Source organism: Hypanus sabinus, chromosome 26 (assembly GCF_030144855.1).
Source record: "Hypanus sabinus isolate sHypSab1 chromosome 26, sHypSab1.hap1, whole genome shotgun sequence".
NCBI classification, from domain to species: domain Eukaryota; kingdom Metazoa; phylum Chordata; class Chondrichthyes; order Myliobatiformes; family Dasyatidae; genus Hypanus; species Hypanus sabinus.
The window spans coordinates 36629079-36654677 of NC_082731.1; the positions used below are offsets into that span (position 1 = coordinate 36629079).

Below are 25599 nucleotides of genomic sequence, written 5' to 3' on the forward strand. Positions count from 1 at the left end.
TCAGCCCGAAACATCGTTTATTCCTTTCCGCAGAAATGGCCTGACCAGCCCTCTGTACGCGTTACTCTAGAATCCTGTTGGCTCATCTTGATAAAGAAACAGTGTGAGGCCTTTAAAGCCGCAAAATTTAATTTTATGTTTGACAGAAAAGTGCACCGTGCAAGTATAGAAGTTGCTGTTGTCGTGGCTATCCCTCGAGGTCGAGGATGATGGTCTTTGTTCCGTTTCCACAGAGCGAAGATGCCTGGGTGTGTATTTGTTTAACGTGAACTTGATGTGGCACTCCAAGAAGCACACGATACTTCACAAATCAACCAACTGATTCCAGTGGGATGGAAACCACGGTGATGGGAGCTGATGGATTTGTTGCAGCCTTCATCTGCCTTCACAGCCGTTGAGCTTGAAGAGACTTCGTCCGCCTGTTCCACCGTTGAAGTCTTGGTTGGATTGTTCTTTGTCAGGGACCTCACCCTCGACCTCACCGCCATGGGTGACCCTACCAGGAGCACAGCTCCAGACGGCATCGCTCTCGGGATCTCAGGACCACACAAGCTTCTCCACCACTACAAGGTGACAATCCACGGAGAAGTAGTATAGGAGTGGATTGTAACTCGTTCAAAACCTTGTTTCCTCCTGTAAAAAAAAACAGCCCATCTTTGGAAGTTAATCACAGACAAGTACCTCGAGGTAGGTGAGAAGTCACAGTAGCGTAGCAATTAGGGCAGCGTGATGCTGTTACAGTTCGAAGTTCAGAGTTCAATTCTGGCATCCTCTGTACGTCCTCCCCGGTTTCCTCCCGGAGCTCTGGTTTCCTCCCACAGTCCTAAGATGTTCCGGTTAGTAAGTTAATTTGTCCTTGTAAATAGTCCCATGATTAGACAATGGTAGATGGAGATTGAAACATGGAGGCAATTGTCCTCCTCGGAGTGGGCGCTGGGTTTTCTCTCCCTAGTGTTCTCGGGGATGTTATCGGAATTCTGAGATTTATGGATTGGACTGTAGTTCATATTGGCCTCTTTCAGTTCTACTTTATTTTTCATGTTTGCACCCATTCTTCCTCATTGCCGTTTGGTGGGCTGGGGGTTTGTTGCCCTTGTTGCTGTGTGCCTGGGAGGGGGGATACATTAGGTTTTCTATGTGAGAGAGGGGGTCGGGGGGGTTTGGGGTTTGGGGTTTGCAAGCTTTTGTTTTTTTTACTTTTCCTGTGGGGGAGGGATTGATATTTTTTCTTTCAACCACTTCTACGACTTTTCTGGAACGTTTTTGCTATCTGGAGAAGATGAATCTGAGAGTTGTATTCTGCAAACATACTTTGATAATAAAGTTAACCTTTTAACCTTTAAGTCGGGGTGGCTGCGGCATAGCGCGGCTTCATAATGCACTGAAGGGCCTTTCCCGAGATGTATTTCTAAATAATTTGAAAAAAAATAATAAATAGCTCTTGCTGGGGCATACTCTGGAGTTTGGGTATATAGCAAATATTAATTTAAACAGCGGCCATTCTTCAGATTTGAATGCTTACGACTCACCTTCCGCCAAACAAGCAGAGGATGATAAACAGCATTGAAGGTTGATGCTGTTCCTCTCCGCGCCGTGTAGTGCACCGGGTGGCAACCTTGCCGTCTCTTTCGCGTTTGTCTGTTTTTTTACGAGGCCAGGTTGCTAGCTCGACGCTCAACCCAGCACGGGTGGGAAGCGTGCAAGGAGCCGGCCAGAGTCGAACCCGGCACCACTTGCCTCAGAGTCAGGTGCAGATGCCACCATGCCACCGGCCGGCAGAGCGAAGAAGGAACGCGACGCTTCATGTTACAGGTGGCGGTAGAAAGGGTCAGAGAACACTGCGCTTCACCTTTGCAAAACTCATCTGAGGGAATAAAATCTTCTCGGGCTGCCAGCTGGGTACAGCTATCAATCTTAACAGACTTTTTTGATGACAGACTCTGCCATCGTCTTCAGGGCTGATGCCCAGGCATGCCTAGTCTGGTGATGTATATACCCCTGTCATCTGTCCCTTCTGATTGGCTATTCCTCATCCAATCAGGTTTCCGCTATCCCACCTGGTTTACAATCAAATTCCAGTTCTTACTTAGTGTGAGACCTTCGTCTTTGTTAAAATTCTTTTCTTCTAGTTTTACTTCAGTGGCTTCCTGTACCAGGCGGTCCCAAAATCGTGATGAAGGGTCTCGACCGGAAACGTTGACTGCTTCTTTCAATGGATGCTGCCCGACCTGCTGAGTTCATCCAGCTTTTTTGTACGTCTTGATTTGACCACAGCATCTGCAGTGCACTCTCTGGTTCCCACAAGCCACTGTAGTGGCACAATAGTCTTGTGCCGTTGAAGTCAACTTTGCAGCCATTGCGAATGCAGTGTTCTGCTACTGGCGAGTTTTCGAGGTGATCCAGACGGATACACCTCCAATGCTCCTTGATACGGGTTTCCACCGTGCCAATATACACTGCTCCGCATTCACAGGTGTGATGAGCAAACCAAGCTGAGATGGGGTCCGGGGGGGGGGAGAGAGAGAGAGAGAGGGAGAGAGAGAGGGGGAGAGAGAGAGGGGGAGAGAGAGAGGGGGAGAGAGAGAGGGGGAGAGAGAGAGGGGGAGAGAGGGGGAGAGAGGGAGAGGGAGAGGGAGAGGGAGAGGGCGAGGGAGAGGGAGAGGGAGAGAGAGAGTTTCTTTGCCTGCTTGTAAGATTCTTGCAGAGGCAGCAAGGTGGGGCCCGTTTGATGGACTGTCTGACGGACAGCCGGTGCCCCGATAGGAAAGATTAAAAAGCAGGTCTGCGAAGACACAAGCAGACACACCACGGGACACTTAAAGAGCGTTGTGCACCCACGTGAAGGTGGGGGTTTGGAGGATCGATTCGGGGGAATCGATCAGAGGCTCACAGTGTGTGAAGGTGCGACCGGTGGGGGCTTGTTTGTGTGTCCACCCTCGCCTGGGGGACAGGCTTACCACTGAAGAACGGTCATGCCTGCTATGGGGTCACAGTCAGTGACCATAACAGAACAGGAAGACAACGGAAGGTTCGATGGCGACTGCATTCATTCTCTCATTCATGTTCTCTCTCTCTCTCTCTTCTCCTTCTCCTCCTCCTTCTCCTCTCTCTCTCTCTCTCCTCTCCCCCCCCCCCAACGGTACACCAGAACGACCTCGACCTAAACTAAACTCAACTGAACTCTTCACCATCGTAAGACTATCCATTTACCCCTAGACTTCGAAAGAGCTCGGTTTTGAGTCCTATGTCCAGACTTCTGTATATATATCATGGCTAACCCGTTTTATATATATTTGCATTTTACAGTACTGTATTACTTAGTTTACTAATAAACACTATTAGTTACAGTAATACCAGACTCCAATGTGTACTCCATTTCTGCTGGTTCGGTAGCCCGGTCAGGGGGTACGTGACACAGGGAATCCTGTAAACGCCAGCTGACCTGACTCCCAGGTCATCTCTGATCCGCATAAACTGGGATTTGTGCTTCCTTAAGGTGGGACAGTGTTAACCTGATTGGTTAAGGACTAACCAATCGGGAGGGAAGGACAAAGGGAATTGAGTACAGTATGTGTACCACTGGACTAGATGTGCCCAGCTATCATCCCTGATGAAGAAGGCAAAGTTTGTCATCGAAACGTCAGTTAAAATCAATACCTGTACCCGGCTGGAAGCCCAACAAGAGTCTAGGGAAAGCACAAGGTCCTTTTTCACTCACGCAGAGGGTTAAACTGAAGAATATGTTCATTTACAGTCAGAAAAATCTCCTTTTATTGAGTTCAGTAGCCAATTATTGTCAGGGACAGGCAGAAGGAGTTGAACAGAAACTACCAGAGATTAAATTACTATTTTACACTTGGCTGATTTTAAGTGAGGTTGGATCTTTTAACGGATTATATTACAGTCACACACGAGAAAGTTTTATTCCTAGTTTAGTTTTGGTTGACTCTATGCAACGATAGAAATTAAGGGAATGAGATCCAGATGGGAAAATCCAATGGGAAGGGGGTATATGACTTCCCACACCATCAGGTTCAGGAACAGTTATTACCCTTCAACCAGCAGGCTCCTGAACCGGCGTGGGTAACTTCACTCACCTCAACTCTGAACTGATTCCACAACCGATGGACTCACAACAGCTCACATTCTCAATAGAATGTGAGAACATGAGTCTTTACGTATATCTAAGGCAGAAGTTGATAGATTCTTGATTGGTCAGGGCATGAAGGGACACGGGGAGAAGACAGGAGATTGGGGCTGAGACGGAAAATGGATCAGCCGTGATGAAATGGTGGAGCAGACTCGATGGGCCAAATGGCCTAATTCTGCTCCAACGTCTTCTGGTCTTATAATTTATTTACTCAATTATTCATTATTATTTGTTTATTTTTGTATCTACAGCTTGTCTTCTTGTTTATTTGTCATTGTTACTTCACATTGTTTACTTGTCAGTCTTAGTGTTTTCTACTGTGAATGCCCGTGAGAAAATGTTGACATATAGGTACTTAGTGAGTGGTGGGGTGGAGATACATCTCTACCAAAAGCGGTTTACGACACTCCTTCCATGCAGGTCGCCCTTGGGCAAGGTGTAGCACCTGCTTAATCTCCCAATCAGGATCACATGAAGTCATGGGAGCAGGTGGTGGACGGTCGTACGAGCAGCCGGTGCAGATCACAAGCCCTAGCTATGCGACCACTGACACCAGGCAGACAATCTCTGAAGATGATTATAATGGCTGGGGTCACCCGTCTTGTAAGGACACTGCCCAGAAGAAGGCAATGGCAAACCGCTTCTGTAGAAATATTTGCCAAGAACAATTATGGTGATAGAAAGACACAAACAATGTGGCACATAATGATGACATCATACATCTTGGCACATAATGATGATATCATACAACTTGGCACATAGCAATGACAATAGGTACTTGGATAATAAATTCACCTTGACCTTTGGAAAGTCCCAGGATTGCCAGCTTTCAGACCGTAACGACCTTGACATGAATAAGTATTGTTTTGCCACTAGGTTCCCATCTGTAACTCCAAACTTTACAACGTCATAGAATACATCAGTTGAAGAATCCATTTGCCTGAAATTAACAAAACTCACTAAATCAAGATTAAAAAGTTTGTTTCTATTGATAAAGTGCTATTCATACATCAGGGGAGCTCTGGGAATCATGATTTAGGTGATGGGTGCTTGCTACCATGCCTCAAAGCACCTTGCCCAGTTTAACAGTTGAGAGTTTGGCCAAATTGAAGTGAGAATTTGCAGGTAAACTGAACGGCTCGGGATAAGGGAATCAAAGTCATTTCTCTCTCATAATCTTTCTGTCCACCATAAGAGGGAACCCCACCCCACAGACATCACCATAACCCCACATTCTGGCCTGTACTCACCAGAGTTCAGAAGAACAAGGGGTGGGGGGGATTTCATTGAAACCTAACGAACGTTGAAAGGCCTTAATAGAGTGGAGGTGGAGAGGATGGTTCCTATGGTGGGGATGACTAAGACCAGGGGGCACAGCCTCGGATTAGAGTGGCATTCATTTAGAACGGGATGAGGGTGATTTTCTTTAGCCAGAGGGTGGTGAATCTGTGGAATTCATTGCCACAGGTGGCTGTGGTGCCAGGGCGTTGGGTGCATTTAAGGTGGAGGTTGATAGGTTCTTGATTAGTCAGGGCATGAAAGGACTATAGTAGGTAAACAGGAGAATGGGGTTAAGAGGGAAATGGATCAGCCATGATGAAATAGCAGAGCAAACAATGGGCTGAATGGCCTAATTCTGCTCCTTATGAAGCAGCCCACACCGATCACCATTGTAATTATGGAAAGTGGAGTTATACCAGAGGTAGAATAATAGAATCAGGGAGCACAGAAGACTATTTAGGCTGCTGTGTCTGTGCTGACTCCTTAATAAAGATCTCTAATGATGTGGAGAGGATGTTTAATGACTTGGAGTGGAGATGTCTAGGAGCAGAGGGCACAGCCTCAGAATTCAAGGATATCTCCATCGGGCAGAGATGAGGAGGGATTTTGTTAGCCACAGAGTGATGAGTCTGTGGAATTCAGATGGCTGCGGAGCTAAGGTTGATAGGTTCTTGATTAGTAAGGGCACCAAAGGTTATATGCAGAAGGTAGGAGAATGGGTGTTTAATACTTACTTATTTTGATACAGTACAGAATAGGCCCTTCTGGCACTTTGAGCCACGCCTGATTTAACCCTACCTGAACCACACGACAATATACAACGACCAATTAGCTTACTGACTGGTACACCTTTGGACTGTGGGAGGAAACCCACACGGTCACGGGGAGAACGTACAAACTCCTTACAGGCAGTGGCGGGAATTGAACTCTCATTCATTCATTCGTTCCCAGAATCATCCTTGTGAACCTCCTCTGAACCCTATCCAATGCCAGCACATCTTTTTCTGGAAAAGTAGCCCAAAACTGTTGACAGTACTCAGGGTGGGGCCTTGTGGACCCTCCGCATCACAGTCTGCTCTTGTATTCTGGACCCCTTGAAATGAATGGTCGTTAAGAAGTCATACAGTGCATTGGCCTTCATCAATTATGGAATTGAACTTGGGAGCCGAGAAGTAATGTTGCAGCTATATGGGACCCTGGTCAGACCCCACTTGGAGTACTGTGCTCAGTTCTGGTCACCTCACTACAGGAAGGCTGTGGAAGCCATAGGAAGGGTTCAGAGGAGATTTATGAGGATGTTGCCTGGATTGGGGAGCGTGCCTTATGAAAACAGGTCGAGTGAGCTCGGCCTTTTCTCCTTGAAGCGACGTAGGATGAGAGGTGTCCTGATAGAGGTGTCTAAGATGATGAGAGGCATTGATCGTGTGGATAGTCAGAGGCTTTTTCCCAGGGCTGAAATGGTTGCCACAAGAGGACACGGGTTTAAGGTGCTGGGGAGAGGAGATGTCAGGGGTAAGTTTTTTACTCAGAGAGTGGTGAGTGTGTGGAATGGGCTGCTGGCAACGGTGGTGGAGGCGGATACGATAGGGTCTTTTAAGAGACTTTTAGACAGGTACATGGATCTTGGTAAAATAGAGGGCTATGGGCAAGCCTAGTAATTTCTAAGGTAGGGATGTGTTCGGCACAACTTTGGGGGCTGAAGGGCCTGTATTGTGCTGTAGGTTTTCTATGTCACTGGTACTGTAAAACGTTGTGCAAATCACTAAGCCACCGTGCCACTCCCTCAGATCATCCCTCAGGAGCCGGTGGGTTATCCGTCATCGTTTGGTCTCAACATCTTTCCCTGTAACTGGACCTTGGAATTTTTGACAGAAAGACCAATCAGTCCTCGTTGGCGACAGCATCTCTCACGGTAAACACCTCATCCCTCGGGGCCGTGTGCGCAGTCCTCTGCTGTTCACGTTGCCAGTGCACAACTGAACTGTTGGATCTAGCTTAAACCGAATCGCCAAATTCGCTGATGACACAACGGCGGATGGCCTCATCAGTATGACGACGAGGTGGCGCAAAGAGAGGACAGGGGGTAGAATGGTATGAGCACAACAATTTGAGTCTCAGTGTGGACAAGATCAAAGGGACAATTGTCGACTTTAGGAAGGTGCAGGCGGATCACTCCTCACTGCACAGAAACGGGTCCTCCATGGAGAGCGTTAGGAGCACCAAGTGTCTGTGAGTGCAGATTACGGGCAATCTCACCTGGTCCTCCAATACCACTTACTTGATCAGAAAAGCACAGCAGCGACTCCGCTTCCTGAGGAGATCGAGGCAAGCCAGGCTCCCTCCCCCAACCCCCATTCCAGCCAGGAGTACCATTGAGAGTGTGCTGACCAGCTGCGTCACCGTCTGGTATGGAAATTACAAGGCACCTGACTGCAAGACCCTACAAAGGATTCTGAGGACTGCTGAGTGAATCATCAGGGTCTCTCTCTCTCCCATCTGAGATATTTATCCAGAGCATTGCACACACAGAGCTCTTTGCATTGTTAATAATCCCTCCCATCCAACAATCTCTTTGAAATGGCAATGTACTTGAACTTGAAAGGGACCATCAATCAGATGATGGAATGACAGAGCAGACTTGATGGGCTGAATGGTCCCATCTTCCACCTTTTCTCCGTATCCCTTCATTCCCTGACTAATCAAGAATCTATCAACCTCCGCTTTAAATACACCCAATGACTTGGCCTCCACAGCCGCCTGTGGCAATGAATTCCACAGATTCACCATGCTCTGGTCAAAGAAATTCCTCCTCGTCTCCATTCTAAATGGCACCCCTCTATTCTGAGACCGTGTCCTCTGGTCTTAGACTCCGCCACCATAGGAAACATCCTCTCCATCGAGGCCTTCCAACATTCGACAGGTTTCAGTGAGATCCCACCCTGATTCTTCTGAATTCCAGGGAGTACAGGCCCAGAGCCATCAGACACTCCCAGTGTTAACATGGATCAACTTCCACCCTTCAGATTAAGACGTTGGTATCTATACTTGGCTTATGTTTTACCGGTTACCTCAACGTCATGTCCGTTGGCTTCTAACTATCCTGCACTCTATCCCTATAAGAAGCATTGTCCTTCATGGAGAGGTAACTAGTTTAGCGATGGTAACCCAAGCCCAGTCTACAGCAATGTTTACGCGTGGTAGCTGCAGCAACTTAGCAATGACACAACTGGACTCTTCATTTCATTGCTCAACCCATTATTTGGTCTTTTTCTCGTACGGGTGTGAAATGTATCTTGCACTGGTTGGACGTGTACATCAAGGGCATGCTTTTAAATGTTAAACTAGCCTGGATTTTAAAAGAGCCAGTGTACAATCTATTCTTACATGAGGAGGATAAAAAAACAACTCGTTTGTTTTCGTGAAAGCCCGTAATTAATGGTTTGCCGGGGATTATTCTTTTCACTTACTCTTATACATGACAGCTCTTGCATCAGGGCGTGAGAATAATGCACAATCTTACAGGGAGTGCCATTGGAAATTTGGGGGGGGGGGGGGTGGAGAAGGCGGAAGGGCATCGGAGCAGCTTTGGAAACTTAGCAGGTTCCAGAGTCATGAACTAAATAAAGACGAGTAGTGTATGATAATGCCCCTCAAAGTCCAACCCTGCATCCCCGTCACAAGGGGTGGAAATGGGCAAGTCCAGCAACAGGGCTCTGGGGAAGCTGTGTAGGCCAATCCCCTGTACAGTGGATACGATGAATTTCAGAAACCTTTATGAACTTCAACCATACCGTCAACCTTGGACAACGGCAACGGGAGGTCACCAATGGCCTACGCTCCACTGGGAGCGAAGGGACTGAGAAGAAGAAGACGTGTGTGATAATGGGTGTTGGGGTGGAGATGCGTCTCTACCAAAGGGGGTGTAAGGTGCTCCCTCCCTCTGCTAGCCTGCAGGTCACCCTTGGACAAGGTGAAGCACTTGATTAGCACCCTGATCAGGGTCATGTGAAGCCATGGGAGCAGGTCATATGAGCAGCTGGTGAATATCACAAGTCCTGGTTATGTGACCAGGCAGACAGTCTCTGAAGAGTGTTGATGATGGCTTGGGGGGGGGGGGGGGTCACTTGTCTTGTAAAGACACTGCCCAGAAGAAGGCAATGGCAAACCACTTCTGTACAAAAATTTGCCAAGAACAATCATAGTTACGAAGACCATGCTTATCCATGTCATACAACATGGCACATTATGATGATGTCATATGACATGGCACACAATAATGATGATGATGAGTGTATGATACAGGCTGCTTTACTAGATACCTCCTGTACCTAATAAAGCGGCCACTGAATGTATGTTCATGGTCTTCTGCTGCTGTAGCCCGTCCACTTCAAGGTTCAACACGTTGTGCATTCAGAGATGCTCTTCTGCACACCTCTGTTGTAACGTGTGGTTATTTGAGTTACTGTCACCTTCCTGTCAGCGTGAACCAGTTTGGTCATTCTCCTCTGACCTCTCTCATTAACAAGATGCTTTTGTCCACAGAACTGCCGCTCACTGGATGTTTTGTTTTGTTTTTTGCACCATTCTCTGTAAATTCTAGAGACCGTTCTGCGTGAAAATCCCAGGAGATCAGCAGTTTCCGAGATACTCAAACCACCCCATCTGGCACCAACGATCATTCCACAGTCAAAGTCACATAGATCACACTTTTCCCCCTTCTGACATTTAGTCTGAACAACAACTGAACCTCTTGACCATGTCTGCGTGCCTTCATGCATTGAGTTGCTGCCACATGATTGGCTGATGAGATATTTGCATTAACGAGCAGGTGTACCTAATAAAGTGGCCACTGAGTGTACTGAACATCAATTACATACCTCTTGGATTTGAGAGCCCCCCCCCCCCCGGGTGATATGGGATATGGGATACTTGGGATTTGGATGGGGAAGAAGCATTTGCCCCTGTTGGGCAAACGGGAGGCAGTGAGGTGGTTTCTTGTTTAGTTGAAGGAAGCTATAAATGTTTGTTCCTTTTCAGAGCTCAGACAAAAGATCTGAGTGTCAAAGTGAGGTTTTCTCCCAAGAGTGAAACACTACAGACCACCTCTTGCACTACCGTGGGTTGTTTTGTGTTATCTGTTACACGTCATGTCTCCATTCTGCGATGTGTAGTCGGCTCTGCACTGAACTGAGCCTGAGGCTGTGGTCTGCTCCAGCTGCTCCGGGCTTCGTGTCTACGGACTCACTCTTGCTCTGGACGCCAGTCGCTAATTTTTATTGTTTGCCCGATTTGATTTTTTTCTCTCTCTGTGAGCTTTGGATGTTTGATGGTCTTTTTTTATGGGTTCTTTTTGGTTTCCTTGTTTTGTGGCTGCCTGTGAGGAGATGAATCTCAAGGTTGTATAATGTACGCATATGCAGTAATCTAATGTAGAAACGTAGAAACATACAGGCCCACAAAGTTGTCCCGAACATGTCCCTACCTTAGAAATTACTAGGCTTACCCATAGCCCTCTATTTTTCTAAGCTCCATGTATCCATCCAGGAGTCTCTTAAAAGACCCTATTGTATCTGTTTCCACCACCGTTGCCGGCAGCCCATTCCATACAGTTACCACTCTCCACGTAAAAAACTTACCCCGATACCTCCTCTGTACCTACTCCCCAGCACCTTAAACCTGTGTCCTCTTGTGGCAGCCATTTCAGCCCTGAGAAAAAGCCTCTGACTGTCCACATGATCAATGCCTCTCATCATCTTATACACCTCTATCAGGTCACCTCTCATCCTCCTTCACTCCAAGGAGAAAAGGCCAAGTTCACTCAACCTATTCTCATAAGGCTTGCTCCACAATCCAGGCAACGTGCTTGTAAATCTCCTCTGCACCCTTTCTATGGTTTCCACGTCCTTCCTGTAGTGAGGCGACCAGAACTGAGCACAGTACTCCAAGTGGAGTCTGACCAGGGTCCTATATAGCTGTAAAATTACCTCTGTATGCAACTCTCTGTCTATCTCTCCCAGCTCTCTCTTGCTCTATCTCTCTCTCCCTATCTATCTCTTTCTCTGTCTCTCTCTATTTTTCTCTCACTGTCCATCCCGCTCCCTGTCTATCTCTCTGTCTTTCTCGGTCTCTCTATCTCTCTCTGTCCCAGAACAAAGTAATTGATGCATATGCACATTCCTAAAAATCCAGTTACACAATCCATCTCATTTAGCAAAGAATGTTACAGATTCTTTGAGTGGAGGTTTATCAAATGCGGGAACAGCAACTTGCGTTTGTCCATTTGTTCAACTATGGATCACTGGTGAAAAACTGCCCACATTTCTTAAGCATATTTCTCTAGTGTTCTATCCATTCTTCATCCCCTGATATTTTATTTAACTGCTCTTTTGAATTCCAGTTGTCCACAAGTTGTCTACTATATAGCGAATCTTTGGTGGGCTTGATGCATTTAGAATATCATGGGTATTGTCAAAAGGATTCTACTAATCCAACAGTCCTTTAAAAAAAACACGTTTGATTATGATTACGTATTTGCAACAGTATATCATCAAAGCCAAAAGCGACATCGGTACAAATGCCCAAAGCTGGAGCAAAAATTTTGATTCAATGGAACTTCTCAAACGAGGGGAGAAAGGTGGTAAATACGGGAAAGAATTTCGAGGTTGTAGAGTCTAGAAATGGGCAGATTCCGGGCATGATCGAATGGAGTCAGGTTTGCTTAAAGTTCAAAGGAAGTTTACTAGCAAGGTACTACACGTCACCATATACAACCCTGAGAATCATTTTGTTGCGGGCATGTTCAGTAAATCCAAGAAACGCAATAGAATAAATGAAAGACCCATCCAACAAGAAAAACCAACAACCAGTGTGCAAAAGACAACAACCTGTGCAAATACTAAAGAAAATAATACAAATAAGTAAATAAACTATAAATAGTGGGAACATGAGATGAAGAGTCCTTGAAAGTGAGTCCGTAGGTTGTGGGGAGAGTTCAGTGATGGGGCAAATTCAGGGGCTCAGGTTGAAGAAATGCCCAGGCCGTAGATGCAGAGGTTGGAGAACTACTGCAGGATAAGACCACAGTGGGATCAGGGATCTCAGCAGAGGGAAGGGCTTGCACGCGATCTAGGTAAAAAAAGTTTTGACAATCCTCTCCCAGAACTTACCTTCAACATACGGATCTCCCTCAGGGCAATCTTCTTTATAAGAGGATCGTCCTCTGATTCCACGAATTTCTTGATTGCTACAATCTGGCCCGTGTCTTTGTTTCTGCATCTGAACACCACACCGTAGGAGCCCTCCCCAATCTTCCCTAACTTTTCATACTTCTCCATCTCCCCGGCACCGTTCTGCTCTTCAACCCCCTAGGCGTCCGAAAATGCCCGTTTCCCGTTCTAACCAACTCCGATTGCTTGGTCTGTTTTAATCTTCCTTCACCCTGTTTGCTTGGAGATACTTCTCTCTCTCTCTCTGATATGCTTCTCTCGTTAATGGTCTCTCTAATTTCTCTCTCGTCCCTTCTGTCGTGCTTTAGTTCTTTTTATCTTTTATTTCCACTTATATTTTCCCTCTGGTCCCCTTTCACCCCTCTCCCTCCTGTCCCTCCCGTTTTCCTTTCTCTCTCTCCGTTTTCCTCTTTCCCTTGTTTTTCTATTTGCTTCCCTATCCTTGTTTCCTCTCCCTCTCTCCAGTTTTCCTCTCTCCCTCTCCCCGTTTTCCTCACTCCCTCTCTCTCATTTTCCTCTCTCCCTCTCTCCCGTTTTCCTCTCCCTCTCTCCGTTTTCCTCAGTCCCTCTCTCCCGTTTTCCTCACTCCCTCTCTCCCGTTTTCCTCTCTCCCTCTCCCCGTTTTCCTCAGTCCCTCTCTCCCGTTTTCCTCTCTCCCTCTCCCCGTTTTCCTCAGTCCCTCTCTCCCGTTTTCCTCTCTCCCTCTCCCCGTTTTCCTCAGTCCCTCTCTCCCGTTTTCCTCACTCCCTCTCTCCCGTTTTCCTCACTCCCTCTCTCCCGTTTTCCTCTCTCCCTCTCCCCGTTTTCCTCACTCCCTCTCTCTCGTTTTCCTCTCTCCCTCTCTCCCGTTTTCCTCTCTCCCTCTCCCGTTTTCCTCACTCCCTCTCCCCGTTTTTCTCTGCTTCCCTCTCTTGTAAGCCCTCTGCTATTTTCCTCTGTCACTCGTGCATTAAGTGCTCATTTCACCGCCCTACTCTCCCGTCTCCCAGGCGAACAGACCGGGGGCGGCCGTCTTCTCCCGCTCGGCGCCGCCACTCACCAGCGTCCCCCAATCCCGCACCTGTCACTCAACCCTCCCTGGTCACGTGAGAGCTGCGGCACAACGTGCCCGCCTCCGCTTCACTGCATTGGAGGCGATGGGCACGTGCAGTCACTGCGGCGTTCTGATTGGACGGATGCCTCAGTTACTCCCGACGCGGAGCAAAAAAAAGAGCAAAAAGGGGCGGGGCTAGGAGGTGTCCGAGCTCAGGGGCGGGGCTTCGAATGTACCTGCGACCAGAGGCGGGGCTTCGAATGTATCTGAGACCAGAGGCGGGGCTTCGAATGTACCTGAGACCAGAGGTGTAGTTTAGGATGTACCTGAGACCAGAGGCGGGGCTTCGAATGTACCTGAGACCAGAGGTGTAGCTTAGGATGTACCTGAGACCAGAGGCGGGGCTTCGAATGTACCTGAGACCAGAGGTGTAGCTTAGGATGTACCTGAGACCAGAGGCGGGGCTTCGAATGTACCTGAGACCAGAGGTGTAGTTTAGGATGTACCTGAGACCAGAGGCGGGGCTTCGAATGTACCTGAGACCAGAGGCGGGGCTTCGAATGTACCTGAGACCAGAGGTGTAGTTTAGGATGTACCTGAGACCAGAGGCAGGGCTTCGAATGTACCTGAGACCAGAGGTGTAGCTTAGGATGTACCTGAGACCAGAGGCGGGGCTTCGAATGTACCTGAGACCAGAGGCAGGGCTTCGAATGTACCTGAGACCAGAGGCAGGGCTTCGACTGTACCTAAGACCAGAGGCGGGGCTTCGAATGTACCTGAGACCAGAGGTGTAGCTTAGGATGTACCTGAGACCAGAGGCGGGGCTTCGAATGTACCTGAGACCAGAGGCAGGGCTTCGAATGTACCTGCGACCAGAGGCGGGGCTTAGCATGTACCTGAGACCAGAGGCGGGGCTTCGAATGTACCTGAGACCAGAGGCGGGGCTTAGCATGTACCTGCGACCAGAGGCGGGGCTTAGCATGTACCTGCGACCAGAGGCGGGGCTTAGCATGTACCTGAGACCAGAGGCGGGGCTTCGAATGTACCTGAGACCAGAGGCAGGGCTTCGAATGTACCTGCGACCAGAGGCGGGGCTTCGAATGTACCTGCGACCAGAGGCGGGGCTTCAAATGTACCTGAGACCAGAGGCGGGGCTTCGAATGTACCTGAGACCAGAGGCGGGGCTTCGAATGTACCTGAGACCAGAGGCGTGGCTTAGGATGTACCCGAGACCAGAGGCGGGGCTGCGAATGTACCTGAGACCAGAGGCGGGGCTTCGAATGTACCTGCGACCAGAGGTGGGGCTTAGGATGTACCTGCGACCAGAGGCGGGGCTTCGAATGTACCTGCGACCAGAGGCGTGGCTTAGGATGTACCTGAGACCAGAGGCGGGGCTTCGAATGTACCTGAGACCAGAGGCGTGGCTTAGGATGTACCCGCGACCAGAGGCGGGGCTTCGAATGTACCTGAGACCAGAGGCGGGGCTTAGGATGTACCCGAGACCAGAGGCGGGGCTTAGGATGTACCCGAGACCAGAGGCGGGGCTTAGAATGTACCTGAGACCAGAGACGGGGCTTTGGATGTACCTGAGACCAAAGGCGGGGCTTAGGATGTACCTGAGACCAGAGGTGGGGCTTGGGATGCACCTGCGACCAGGGAGGTAAGATCAGATGGCATCGAGGTTCGATTCACCTGGCCAGAGCAGGCGCTCAGCACAATCCTGAGACGAAGGGACAGGCCTAGGGTCGACCTAGGGTGTAAGATTCACAAAGAGGTGGGAAACAAGACTCAGCAGTGCGATCACTCGAAGCGAGTATGCCGTTCTCCTAAGGGGTCGGCTATTGGTACCAGAAAACGCCGATCCAGGATCCACATATTCGGAACTCAGGGCTTCTGGACCTCGCCATCCTGCTCCCTTCCCAACTCGCTGTGTATTCCCTTAACGGAGAATGCCTGTGCATGACTTCATTTAACGCGGGGAAGCTGATGCATGGGCATCCGCCGTACAGTCTTTGGTCAGGGCCCAGTGTGATCAATTCGGTGCTGCAATGCTCCGTGAAGTGCAAAGGGTGCATTAGATGTCATGGTCGTCCACGGCCTCCAAGGAAGACTCCGGTTGTGACGCTAGGTTGGACCACGGGACCCGGACTTCCATGGTCAAGAGACTGGGAAAGTTTTTCCAGTTTAAAAACTCTTCCGCACAGATTTCCTGTCATCGTCGGACACGATGGACAACCCCCTTTCTCCCCACGTTTCCATCAACCCCTCGCTCAATTCGGACGCTCCCCTTACGCACGGGGTCATTTTCAGTGGCCGAATAATGTATCAACCTGCACGAGTCAGGTGTGGGAGGGAACCAGGGCAACCGGGAAAACCCGTGTAGTCACAGGGAGAGCGTGCAGATTCCTCGCGGACAGCACCAGTGGCCCAGGTGGAAGCAGGTCACTGGAACGGCCAGGTAGGAGTGTAGCCTTGTGCTGTCTCACATAGTCTAGTGTAGTTTTGTGTTTCATGCAGCACCAGGGTCCTGGAGGAATGTTGTTTCATTTTTACTGTGTACTGTACCAGCAGTTTATGGTCGAAATGACAATAAACTTGACTTGGTGTTCACCTGGAATTCCAACATCTGTAGAATTTCTTATGTCTATAATAAACACAGTATCAAAAAGGTCTAGCACATCAAATATAATTCTTTATTTATAGAAAAGCACTGACGATTTCACTCAAACTTTACACGTTATCGGTTTTTGTAGGTGCTTGCTGTAACACAGAGGCATCCTTCCGATGGGGATTTAACCTTTGACCTACACACCGACAAGCGAGAAAGGCTCTGCGGCTCTAGGTATCAGGCAAGCATCCACCAATTGGCGACAGTCCTGTTTTGCCCTGCTGCCCCTGGGAAATGGTCTTCACCGCCTGAACAGCGGCTACGCCCTCCTTCATTCCCCAAAAGGATACTCCGGTACCTTCATGATATACAGGTTGGTGTGGGAACTGGAATCGTCTTTCGGCTTGGTTTCGAAGACAACCAGTCTGCTGCTGTAAAGGAAATCAGCAGTTGTCAATGGCGGGAGGTCACTTTCATTTGAGAGATTGAAATCAATTAAACCACAGCAGTGGGATGCTTTCTGTGCACATTTAGCTCTCTTATCCTTCTGTACCTCCCTTCATCCCTCGTGAAAGTTTTGAGGTTTGAGTTTAACACACACTACAACATTTTCCAACAGTTTATTCCTCATGTATAACTCTAAGTAATTATTTTTGTCAGCTATAAATAACCTGCTGGAGTGGATCATAAACATCCATGCATTAATATTACACAGTTACTACCCTTCAACCATCAGGGCCCTGGACCAGTGTGAATAACTCATCTCAGCCGTGAACTGATTCCACAACCTATGGACCTGCTTTCAAGGACTCTACAACTCATGTCCCCAGCATCATTCATTTTCTCTATACTTGTTATTATTATTTGCTGGGTTGGGTTGTTCTCTGATCTTGGTAATCCACTTGCAAGCGTCTCGTCACCACGTCAGGGTGCCGTAGGCTGCGGCGTGCCCTCCGAATGCCCGGCCTCTTATCCATCAGCCGATCGGTCGGCATTTTGTAAACTTGGTTGTGACGCGGGGAGGAAATGTCGTCGCCGGTCGGTTGCGCGGCAAACTTTGGGCAGCTTGCCGTCTGGAATTTTGCCCGCGTCGGCTCATAAACAGGACCGAGGTCTGCATGCCCGTTTCCAGAATTGCTTGCGGAAAACCGTGCTTCAAGGAATCCTCTTGCACACCGTGTGTTTGCCTGCGCCATGACTTCCACTGATACCCCGTCGAATTCGTGCCCCTCCTGATCTTCACGAGTGGAGACTATCCAGGAAAGCTCCTCATTCATAAAGTTGCCAAACAAATCCTGATTTATACACTGGTCAATGACACACAACACACAGCTTAAGGACTTGGCCAAATGCCACTGATATTTCTACCTGCTTTACTGATCTTTTTACTAAGTTGGACAACATGGCTCCTTATCTTTAGCCAAAGCCAAAACACTCCTACCAACAGGACACACTGTTTTTCCAGACAAACATATAGACATAGAATAGTACCGCACATTACAGGCCCTTCGACCCATAATGTTGTGCCGACCCTCAAACCCTGCCTCCCATATAACCCCCCCACCTTAAATTCCTCCATATACCTGTCTAACAGTCTCTTAAACTTCACTAGTGTATCTGCCTGCACCACTGACTCAGGCAGTGCATTCCACTCTCTGAGTGAAAAACCTTCCTCTAATATCCCCCTTGAACTTCCCTCCCCTTACCTTAAAGCCACGTCCTCTTGTACTGAGCAGTGGTGCCCTGGGGAAGAGGCGCTGGCTGTCCGCTCTGTCTATTCCACTTAATATCTTGTACACCTCTATCATGTCTCCTCTCATCCTCCTTCTCTCCAAAGAGTAAAGCCCTAGCTCCCTTAATCTCTGATCATAATCCATACTCTCTAAACCAGGCAGCATCCTGGTAAATCTCCTCTGTACCCTTTCCAATGCTTCCACATCCTTCCTATACTGAGGCGACCAGAACTGGACACAGTACTCCAGTGTGGCCTAACTAGAGTTTTAGAGAGCTGCATCATTACATCACGACTCTTAAACTCTCTCCCTCGACTTAAGAAAGCTAACACCCCATAAGCTTTCTTAACTACCCTGTCTACCTGTGAGGCAACTTTCAGGGATCTGTGGACATGTACCCCCAGATCCCTCTGCTCCTCCACACTACCAATTATCCTGCCATTTACCTTGTATTCTGCTTTGGAGTTTGTCCTTCCAAAGTGTACCACCTCACACTTCTCCGGGTTGAACTCCATCTGCCACTTCTCAGCCCACTTCTGCATCCTATCAATGTCTCTCTGCAGTCTTCGACAATCCTCTACGCTATCTACAACACCACCAACCTTTGTGTTGTCTGCAAACTTGCCAACCCACCCTTCTACCCCCACATCCAGGGTTGTTGCAACTGATCTTTACCGAGGTTTTTTTTTGTTGTTGCAACAAGAAACTCAAGGGGACCTTTTACCAATAATTACAGGAATTCTAGGGTCCATGAACAACATGCAGGAAAACAGTTTCCTGGGTATTTCCTGGACTCTTCACATCTTCTTGGACCGAGGCATGACCAGCTCCCCCACCCCCCCTCGCCACGCTGAAACTGATCTCTCTCTGAACATCTTTGTCACACCCCAAATCAGAAGTGTAGCAACAAGGACACGGACATTGAAAGTTTCGCAGGGAAAAAAAACTGAATTACAGTAAGTGTATATATATTAAATAGTTAAATTAAAATGTAGTGCGAAAACAGAAATGAAATAAAAGTGGTGAGGTAGTGTTCATGGGTTCGATGTCCATTTCAGAATCGGATGGCAAGAGGGGAAGAAACTGCTCCCGATCACTGAGTGTGTGAGTTCAGGCTTCCGTACCTCCTCCCCGATGGTGATGGAGGTCCTTAATGATGGACGCTGCCTTCAAGATGTCCTGGTTACGACGGAGGTTAGTACCCATGATGGAGCTGTGACTAAGCTTACAACTCTCTGCAGTTTAATTCGATCCTGTGCAGTAGCCCTCACCCCAAACCAGATGGTGATGCAACCAGTCAGAATGCTCTCCACTGTACCTCTGGAGAAGTTTTCGAGTGTTTTAGGTGATAAACCAAATCTCCTCAAACTCCTAAGGAAACATAACCACTGTCTTGCCTTCTTCATAGCTGGATTGATTTGTTGGGACCGGGTCAGATCCTCAGAGATCTTGACACCCAGGAATTTGAAACTGCTCACCCTCCCCACTTCTGATCCCTCTGTGAGGATTGGCTTGTGTTCTCTCGTCTTACCCTTCCTGAAGTCCGCAATCAGCTCTTTGGTCTTACTGACGTTAAAGACAAGGTTACTGCTGCGACACCACTCCTCTAGCTGGTACATCTCGCTCCTCTACGCCCTCTGAGTTTCTGCCAACGGTTCTGCCAGCTCCTGTAGCTTCCGTGCTTCTCTGTGTGAGAGCTTTGGAAAATTATTGAGAGATTCTTCTGCTTCTTCTGGAGAGCCAGAGCAGTTGCCCAGCCTCAGCCACCGCATCGGCAAACCTGTAGGTGCATTGTCAACGCGCACTACCCTAACCCTTATAGCACATTGCAGCGACACCCCCACCAAGCCACTTACAGAGAAGATCTAGCTCTTCACAAGTAGGGAAAGACTCTTTCCTCTGACAGACGTAAACCCTTGACCTACAGGACAGGCAACTGGCTGATAGCTTGTTGAACACTTTCAGTCCTGCTGCAACTGGGTCACGGCGGGCCAGCTACCGAGCAGAATCTAATGCACCTGGGTGAGGGCACTGTGGAGGGTGGTTTCCCAACTACGTGTCCCAGGATGGGTGGAAGTTCAGTCTGTGCAGGTGGGATTGGCAGCAGCAGTAGCAACTCCTGACTGAGGTCTTTGCTGTAGTGGAACTGCAGAGGAGGTATGGCGAGGCTTTGCTGCTCCGGACCTTGACTGCATGCTGGGCTTAACCTCTGCATGTAGAGCTGGAGCACAGTCTTTTATATAGCCAAAATGTGTTCTTTAGTAAGATGCATCAGCTGTTGTGATAGATTCATTCCTGTTATGTCACAGCAGTGAGGACACGGTCCAAGTGCGGAGTGAGAGACACGGAAACAGGTCGATAATTCACAGACTTTTATGCAAACAGGGTTAAAGGGAAAAAGAAAACAATAAACGCAAGGCCAAACAGGGCCGTTGACTAAAACTCTCAAATGGAAAACGAAGCCTTCACTGTGGCTGAACAGAACAAAACAAATACCGCTAGCCTTCAGAGTTTAGTAGGCTCGACAGCCCAATTTCTCAGGTAGGGCAGAATACAGATAACAAAGCGTAGCTGTGTCCGAGTCTACGACGGTATGAACGGAGTTAAATACTATCACAATGAAATAATAATTAGCTGACAGGTGCATATTCATGAGCGCAATTGCCGAATCCGATGTGCTGCTGAAACCGTGGTTGTGACGTGTTATAGACTCACCACTGTCTAAGTCTTCTGCCTCGTGCTAAGACAGCCTCAGCTTCATGCCCACCCTTAATGTAGTCTCTCTCTCCATGACTGTACGAGCTTTCTCCATTTCTATCTCAGCTTCGCACAGCGCAAGCCGCTCTCTTTCTTTCCGCCTCAGCTTCGGCGCGAGTTACGTGCTGCAGCTACGGTTTTGTTCCAGCATCGTGAAGACTCGGTTGACGAGCCGCACTCTGACCTGAACTCTAGGACTTGGCGATCGGCGTTGCTCGGTTGGAAGCTTACATTATCGTCCACGGTGTTCATCCGGGTCTCCAGTCCGTGGGCGAAGACGAGCAATATCCTTCCACTCTACTGCCCTCGTCCTGTGACTCTACACAGCTATGCAGGGAGTTAAACAACTTCTCAAAAGTCTCCCGAGACGGAAACGTTCTTCAGAGTTCTCAAGGAGATCTCTTATTTGTGAAGAGATATTGCCGTTTCAAGTAAAGAGTGAATGGAGATGCGTGTCTTTCCACCATAACTCGCATAGCAGTGATACGAAAAACAGTTAATAAACTGTATAATGGCATGGATATCGATTTCTCCTTCCAGGAAAAGAAAATTTCCCTCCCTTTCCCCTAGTCTGCTACTCTCCATTGTGGCTCTTACCTCTTCTCTACCTCCCCCGGTGCCTCTCCTCCTTCCCTTTCTCCTACGGTCCACTCTCCTCTCCGATCAAATTCCTTCCTCTCCAGCCCTTTACCTTTCCAAACCACCTGGCCTCACCTATCACCTGGAGTCCCTAAATACATTGACGGGCAACTCCTGTGACGCTGCTGGTGCGGAACTCTATCCATCTCTGCTGTTTCTTTGGGTTCATCAGATGCGTGGAGAGAGGGAGATTGCTACACGGGCGACAGCTTGCTCTCCATATCGTACTGCCCTGGCTTGCGTATCTAGACAGCGAGGACACAACATCCACGGTCGACCCTGACCAGCGGACACCTCAGAAAGATACTGCCTCACCCCGACAACTTTCCGTTTTTCTATCAGTGTGTGAAACCCGCCCAAAGATTGCTAGCCAAGTACGGTGTAGTTTGTCGAGTGGACTTGAGCAGCGAAGTGTCAGAAATTCCTACCTGTCAGCTCCCAAAAGGCGATATAATCGATTGGTCTCTGTTTTCTGTTCAAAAATCTGCGGACAAAAAGAAATGTTGGTTAGACACCCGTTAATTCATTCATCGTGAAGGACCCTCACTACGCGGGAAATGCCCTCTTCTCATTGCTACCATCAGGGAGGAGGTACACACTCAACAATTCAGGAACAGCCTCTTCCCCTCCACCATCAGACTTCTGAATATCCATGAACTCATGAATGCTAACTCACTATTCCACTTTTTATTTATCTTGATATTGTAATTTACAGTACAGTCGGCCCTCCTTATCCGCGGATTCAACCAACCGCGGATTGGGAAAACCCGGAAGTTCTCTCTCCAGCACTCGTTGTTTGAGCATGTACAGACTATTTTTTCTTGTCATTATTCCCTAAACGGTACAGTATAACAACTGTTTACATAGCATTTACATTGTATTAGGTATTATAAGTAATCTAGAATTGACTTAAAAGTACAGGCAGTCCCCGGGTTATGAATGAGTTCCATTCCTGAGTCCGTCTTTAAGTCGGATTTGAAATCGAAACAGGTACATCCAGTATTATTTAGCGTCAGTTAGTCAAACGTTTTTCTTAGTATATAATACATATTTGGGTCAGCAGCAGACGCTCATGGGGTGAGCACTGTTTCAGATTCGCTCCATAACCTTTACTTTCTTAACCTATGATCACCCTTATTTAACTTATTTTTACCTACACCAAAAGATTCTTGTTACTTTTTTGGACTTATCTTTAAGAGTTTATTGTGAATTTTTGAAGAAAGGAATACAGAAATGGCTCTTAGATCTAAAGGGCGAGAACACAGGAAGGATCCTAACGGGAATGGGAAGAATAAGACGACTGATCCTAAGGGCACTGAATTGACTTATGAAATGTTATTGGAGGTTTTAAATCAAAAATTTGAAGAACAATGACAAATTTTTAAACAAGATATAAAGGCTTTTCAAGATTATATGGATAAGACGGACTCAGTAGTTAACCAGCAGCAAGTTCTAATCGCAACTCTGCAAGAAGACGCTCGGAAGCAAGATTTGATAATTGAAAAATTGGAGCAAAACTTACTTTCGACGATTAAACAGGTGGAAACACTTAAAGCCAAGAGTGTTGACTTTGAGAATCGGTCCAGAAGACAGAACCTACACATACTTGGTCTCCCGGAAGGTATTGAACATGGGGACCCCTCGAAGTACTTTGCTCAACTTTTAAAGGATGCGTTCCCTTCTGTATTCCCAGACAGTCCTCCGTTACTCGATTGCGCTCACAGAATTATGCGTTGATCACCAAGTGCTTCAGCTAAACCACAGGTTGTAATTGTCCGATTTCACTATGTGCATGTTAAAGAGCAACTTATTCGTGTGGCTCGGCGTGTAGGGATGGTCAAATTTCAAGATCACAATTTTTGTTTAGTAGAAGACTTTAGTCCAGAAGTAATGAAGGCAAGGCTTCTTTTTAAACCTCTGATGTCCAAATGTTATGAGAAAAATCTAAAACCTGCGCTCTTATACCCAGCGAAGTTCAGAATCTCGCCTCCGAATGCACCAAGGCAAATTTTCCTTTCTACATCTGAAGCGAGAAGCTTTCTGGATGAGAACTTCCCTACTGCTACGGAAACTCATTCCAAATAAATGAGTGATTTTGATCCTGCAAGATGGTTTTTATTTCCAAAACCAGATTTTGTTTCTGGCTATTGGTGTAGGTTTATTCTATATTTTATAATCTAGTTAAAGTTTTTTTTTCTTGACACGCTAATCTTTTTATTTTACTTACTTCAACCACTGTACTTTATCTTTGGTTATTATTATTATTATAACCATATAACAATCACAGCACGGAAACAGGCCATCTCGGCCCTCCTAGTCCGTGCCGAACTCTTAATCTCACCTAGTCCCACCTACCCGCACTCAGCCCATGACCCTCCATTCCTTTCCTGTCCATATACCTATCCAATTTTACCTTAAATGACACAACTGAACTGGCCTCTACTACTTCTACAGGAAGCTCATTCCACACAGCTATCACTCTCTGAGTAAAGAAATACCCCCTCGTGTTTCCCTTAAACTTCTGCCCCCTAACTCTCAAATCATGTCCTCTCGTTTGAATCTCCCCTACTCTCAATGGAAACAGCCTATTCACGTCAACTCTATCTATCCTTCTCAAAATTTTAAATACCTCGATCAAATCCCCCCTCAATTTTAACCTTATTAATCCTTCGAAGGTGAATTTTCTTTTACTAAAATGGCGGTTTCTTCTCTAAAATATTTTTGGCTTTTTTTTTGATTTCACCATTTTATTTTCTCTCATCTTCTTCCTATAATGCATCTCTTATCACAGTTTAAATTTTTTTTAGTTTGTTTGGGTTTTAACCCGATTTATAAGTTACTAGTGATTATACTCTTTTTGTTTTTTTACTACCAATTATATTAAGTGGTTTGGTTTTAGTATAGTGATTATTATTTCTTTAGAGTTTGGGTGGATCTTTTTTTTATCCTTTATATACGGAGTTGTCTTCTGCTGATATGGGGGTAGATTTAGTTTCATCTTTTCTTTTTCCCAGCCTATCTCTCGCTGGGGTGGTCTTGTTTTTCCTCTTGGGTGGGGGTGGGAGATCTTTTTCTAAATCTTATGTTTCTTTTATCAGTTTTTTTTTAGTTTTTTCATTTGGGCTGATTTTAAACTACAAAAATGTCCGCGATGTCGTCACTTCTGGGTCCTCTCCTTATTTTTGTTCCTCTTCCGGGTGCATGAGTTTATAAGTTGGTTAACCCTTTATATGCCAAAGGGTTGATTTCAGAAATATGGCTCAGACCATTAATTTTGTCTCTTGGAATACTAATGGCTTAAACCATCCGGTTAAACGGAAAAAGATTTTCTAAGTATTCCAAAGACTTAATGCTCATATTATTTTTGCACAAGAAACTCATGTGAGGAAGGAGGACAATTATCGCTTTTTTAGGTTTTGGAGGGGTCAACAGTATCATTCGAATTCGAATGCCAAAGTAAAGGGAGTTTCAATTTTTATTGACTATTGCATTTGTCCAACATGATATCTGTTCAGATCCGAATGGTAGATTTTTGTTAATTACTGGCTTACTTTTTTAACAAAAAGGTTGCTAAGGTTAATGTTTATGCTCCAAATGTGGATTGTTCCGATTTTTTTAAGTCCTTATTTACTTCTCTACCTAATCTAAATGAATATAAGTTAATAATGGGTGGTGACTTTAATTGTTGTTTAAATCCTTTGATGGACAAATCTATATCTACTCAGACTTTACCTAATAAGTCGGCCACTTGTATTAACTCTTTTTTGACTGATAATGGAATTTTTGATATTTGGAGATATCGGCATTCTAAGGACAAAGAGTTTTCATTTTTCTCACATGTTTATCATTTCTACTCGAGAATTGATTATTTTTTATTGACTCTTGTTTTAATCCATTATTAATTGGTTGTAATTATGTTATTATAGCCATTGCTGACCATGCTCCATTAAAACTTTCTATTAAATTTACGGATACAGCTTCGAGTGCTAGACAATGGCAATTTGATTCTATCTTACTGCAAGATCCGGATTTTATTAAATTTATGAAGGAACAGATTGATTTCTTCTTTTCAACTAATTCCACGGATGATATTTCTTGCGGAACACTTTGGGACACTTTTAAAGCATATATATGTGGACAGATTATCTCCTACTCTGTTGGTCTGAGAAAAC

General features: G+C 46.7%; 2 protein-coding genes and 1 long non-coding RNA gene across 6 annotated transcripts in view; all 3 read right to left on the reverse strand.

The window, feature by feature from the left end:
• LOC132381445 (cyclin-dependent kinase-like 1) overlaps positions 1–13738 on the reverse strand; it is a 77126-nt gene extending 63388 nt beyond the window's left edge. The window contains exon 1 of the mRNA XM_059950847.1: positions 12598–13738. Coding sequence (XP_059806830.1) covers positions 12598–12765 — 168 coding nt within the window. The 5' untranslated portion in view covers positions 12766–13738. The remainder of the gene's footprint in view (positions 1–12597) is intronic.
• LOC132381447 (uncharacterized) lies at positions 107–12591 on the reverse strand. The gene is made up of 2 exons (XR_009508039.1): positions 4946–12591; positions 107–633 (listed from the first exon to the last, which is right to left on the reverse strand). It is a non-coding gene; the product is annotated as an uncharacterized LOC132381447 (long non-coding RNA).
• A 2626-nt stretch (positions 13739–16364) lies between the features above and the next one.
• The window catches only part of LOC132381448 (mitogen-activated protein kinase kinase kinase kinase 5-like), a 190711-nt gene continuing 181476 nt past the window's right edge, over positions 16365–25599 (reverse strand). For all 4 annotated transcript variants that reach the window (XM_059950856.1, XM_059950855.1, XM_059950857.1 and 1 more), the window contains 2 exons: positions 21856–21911; positions 16365–16729 (listed from right to left, as the gene is read on the reverse strand). In XM_059950856.1, the coding sequence (XP_059806839.1) occupies positions 16630–16729; positions 21856–21911 (156 nt within the window). In that variant the 3' untranslated portion in view covers positions 16365–16629. The remainder of the gene's footprint in view (positions 16730–21855; positions 21912–25599) is intronic.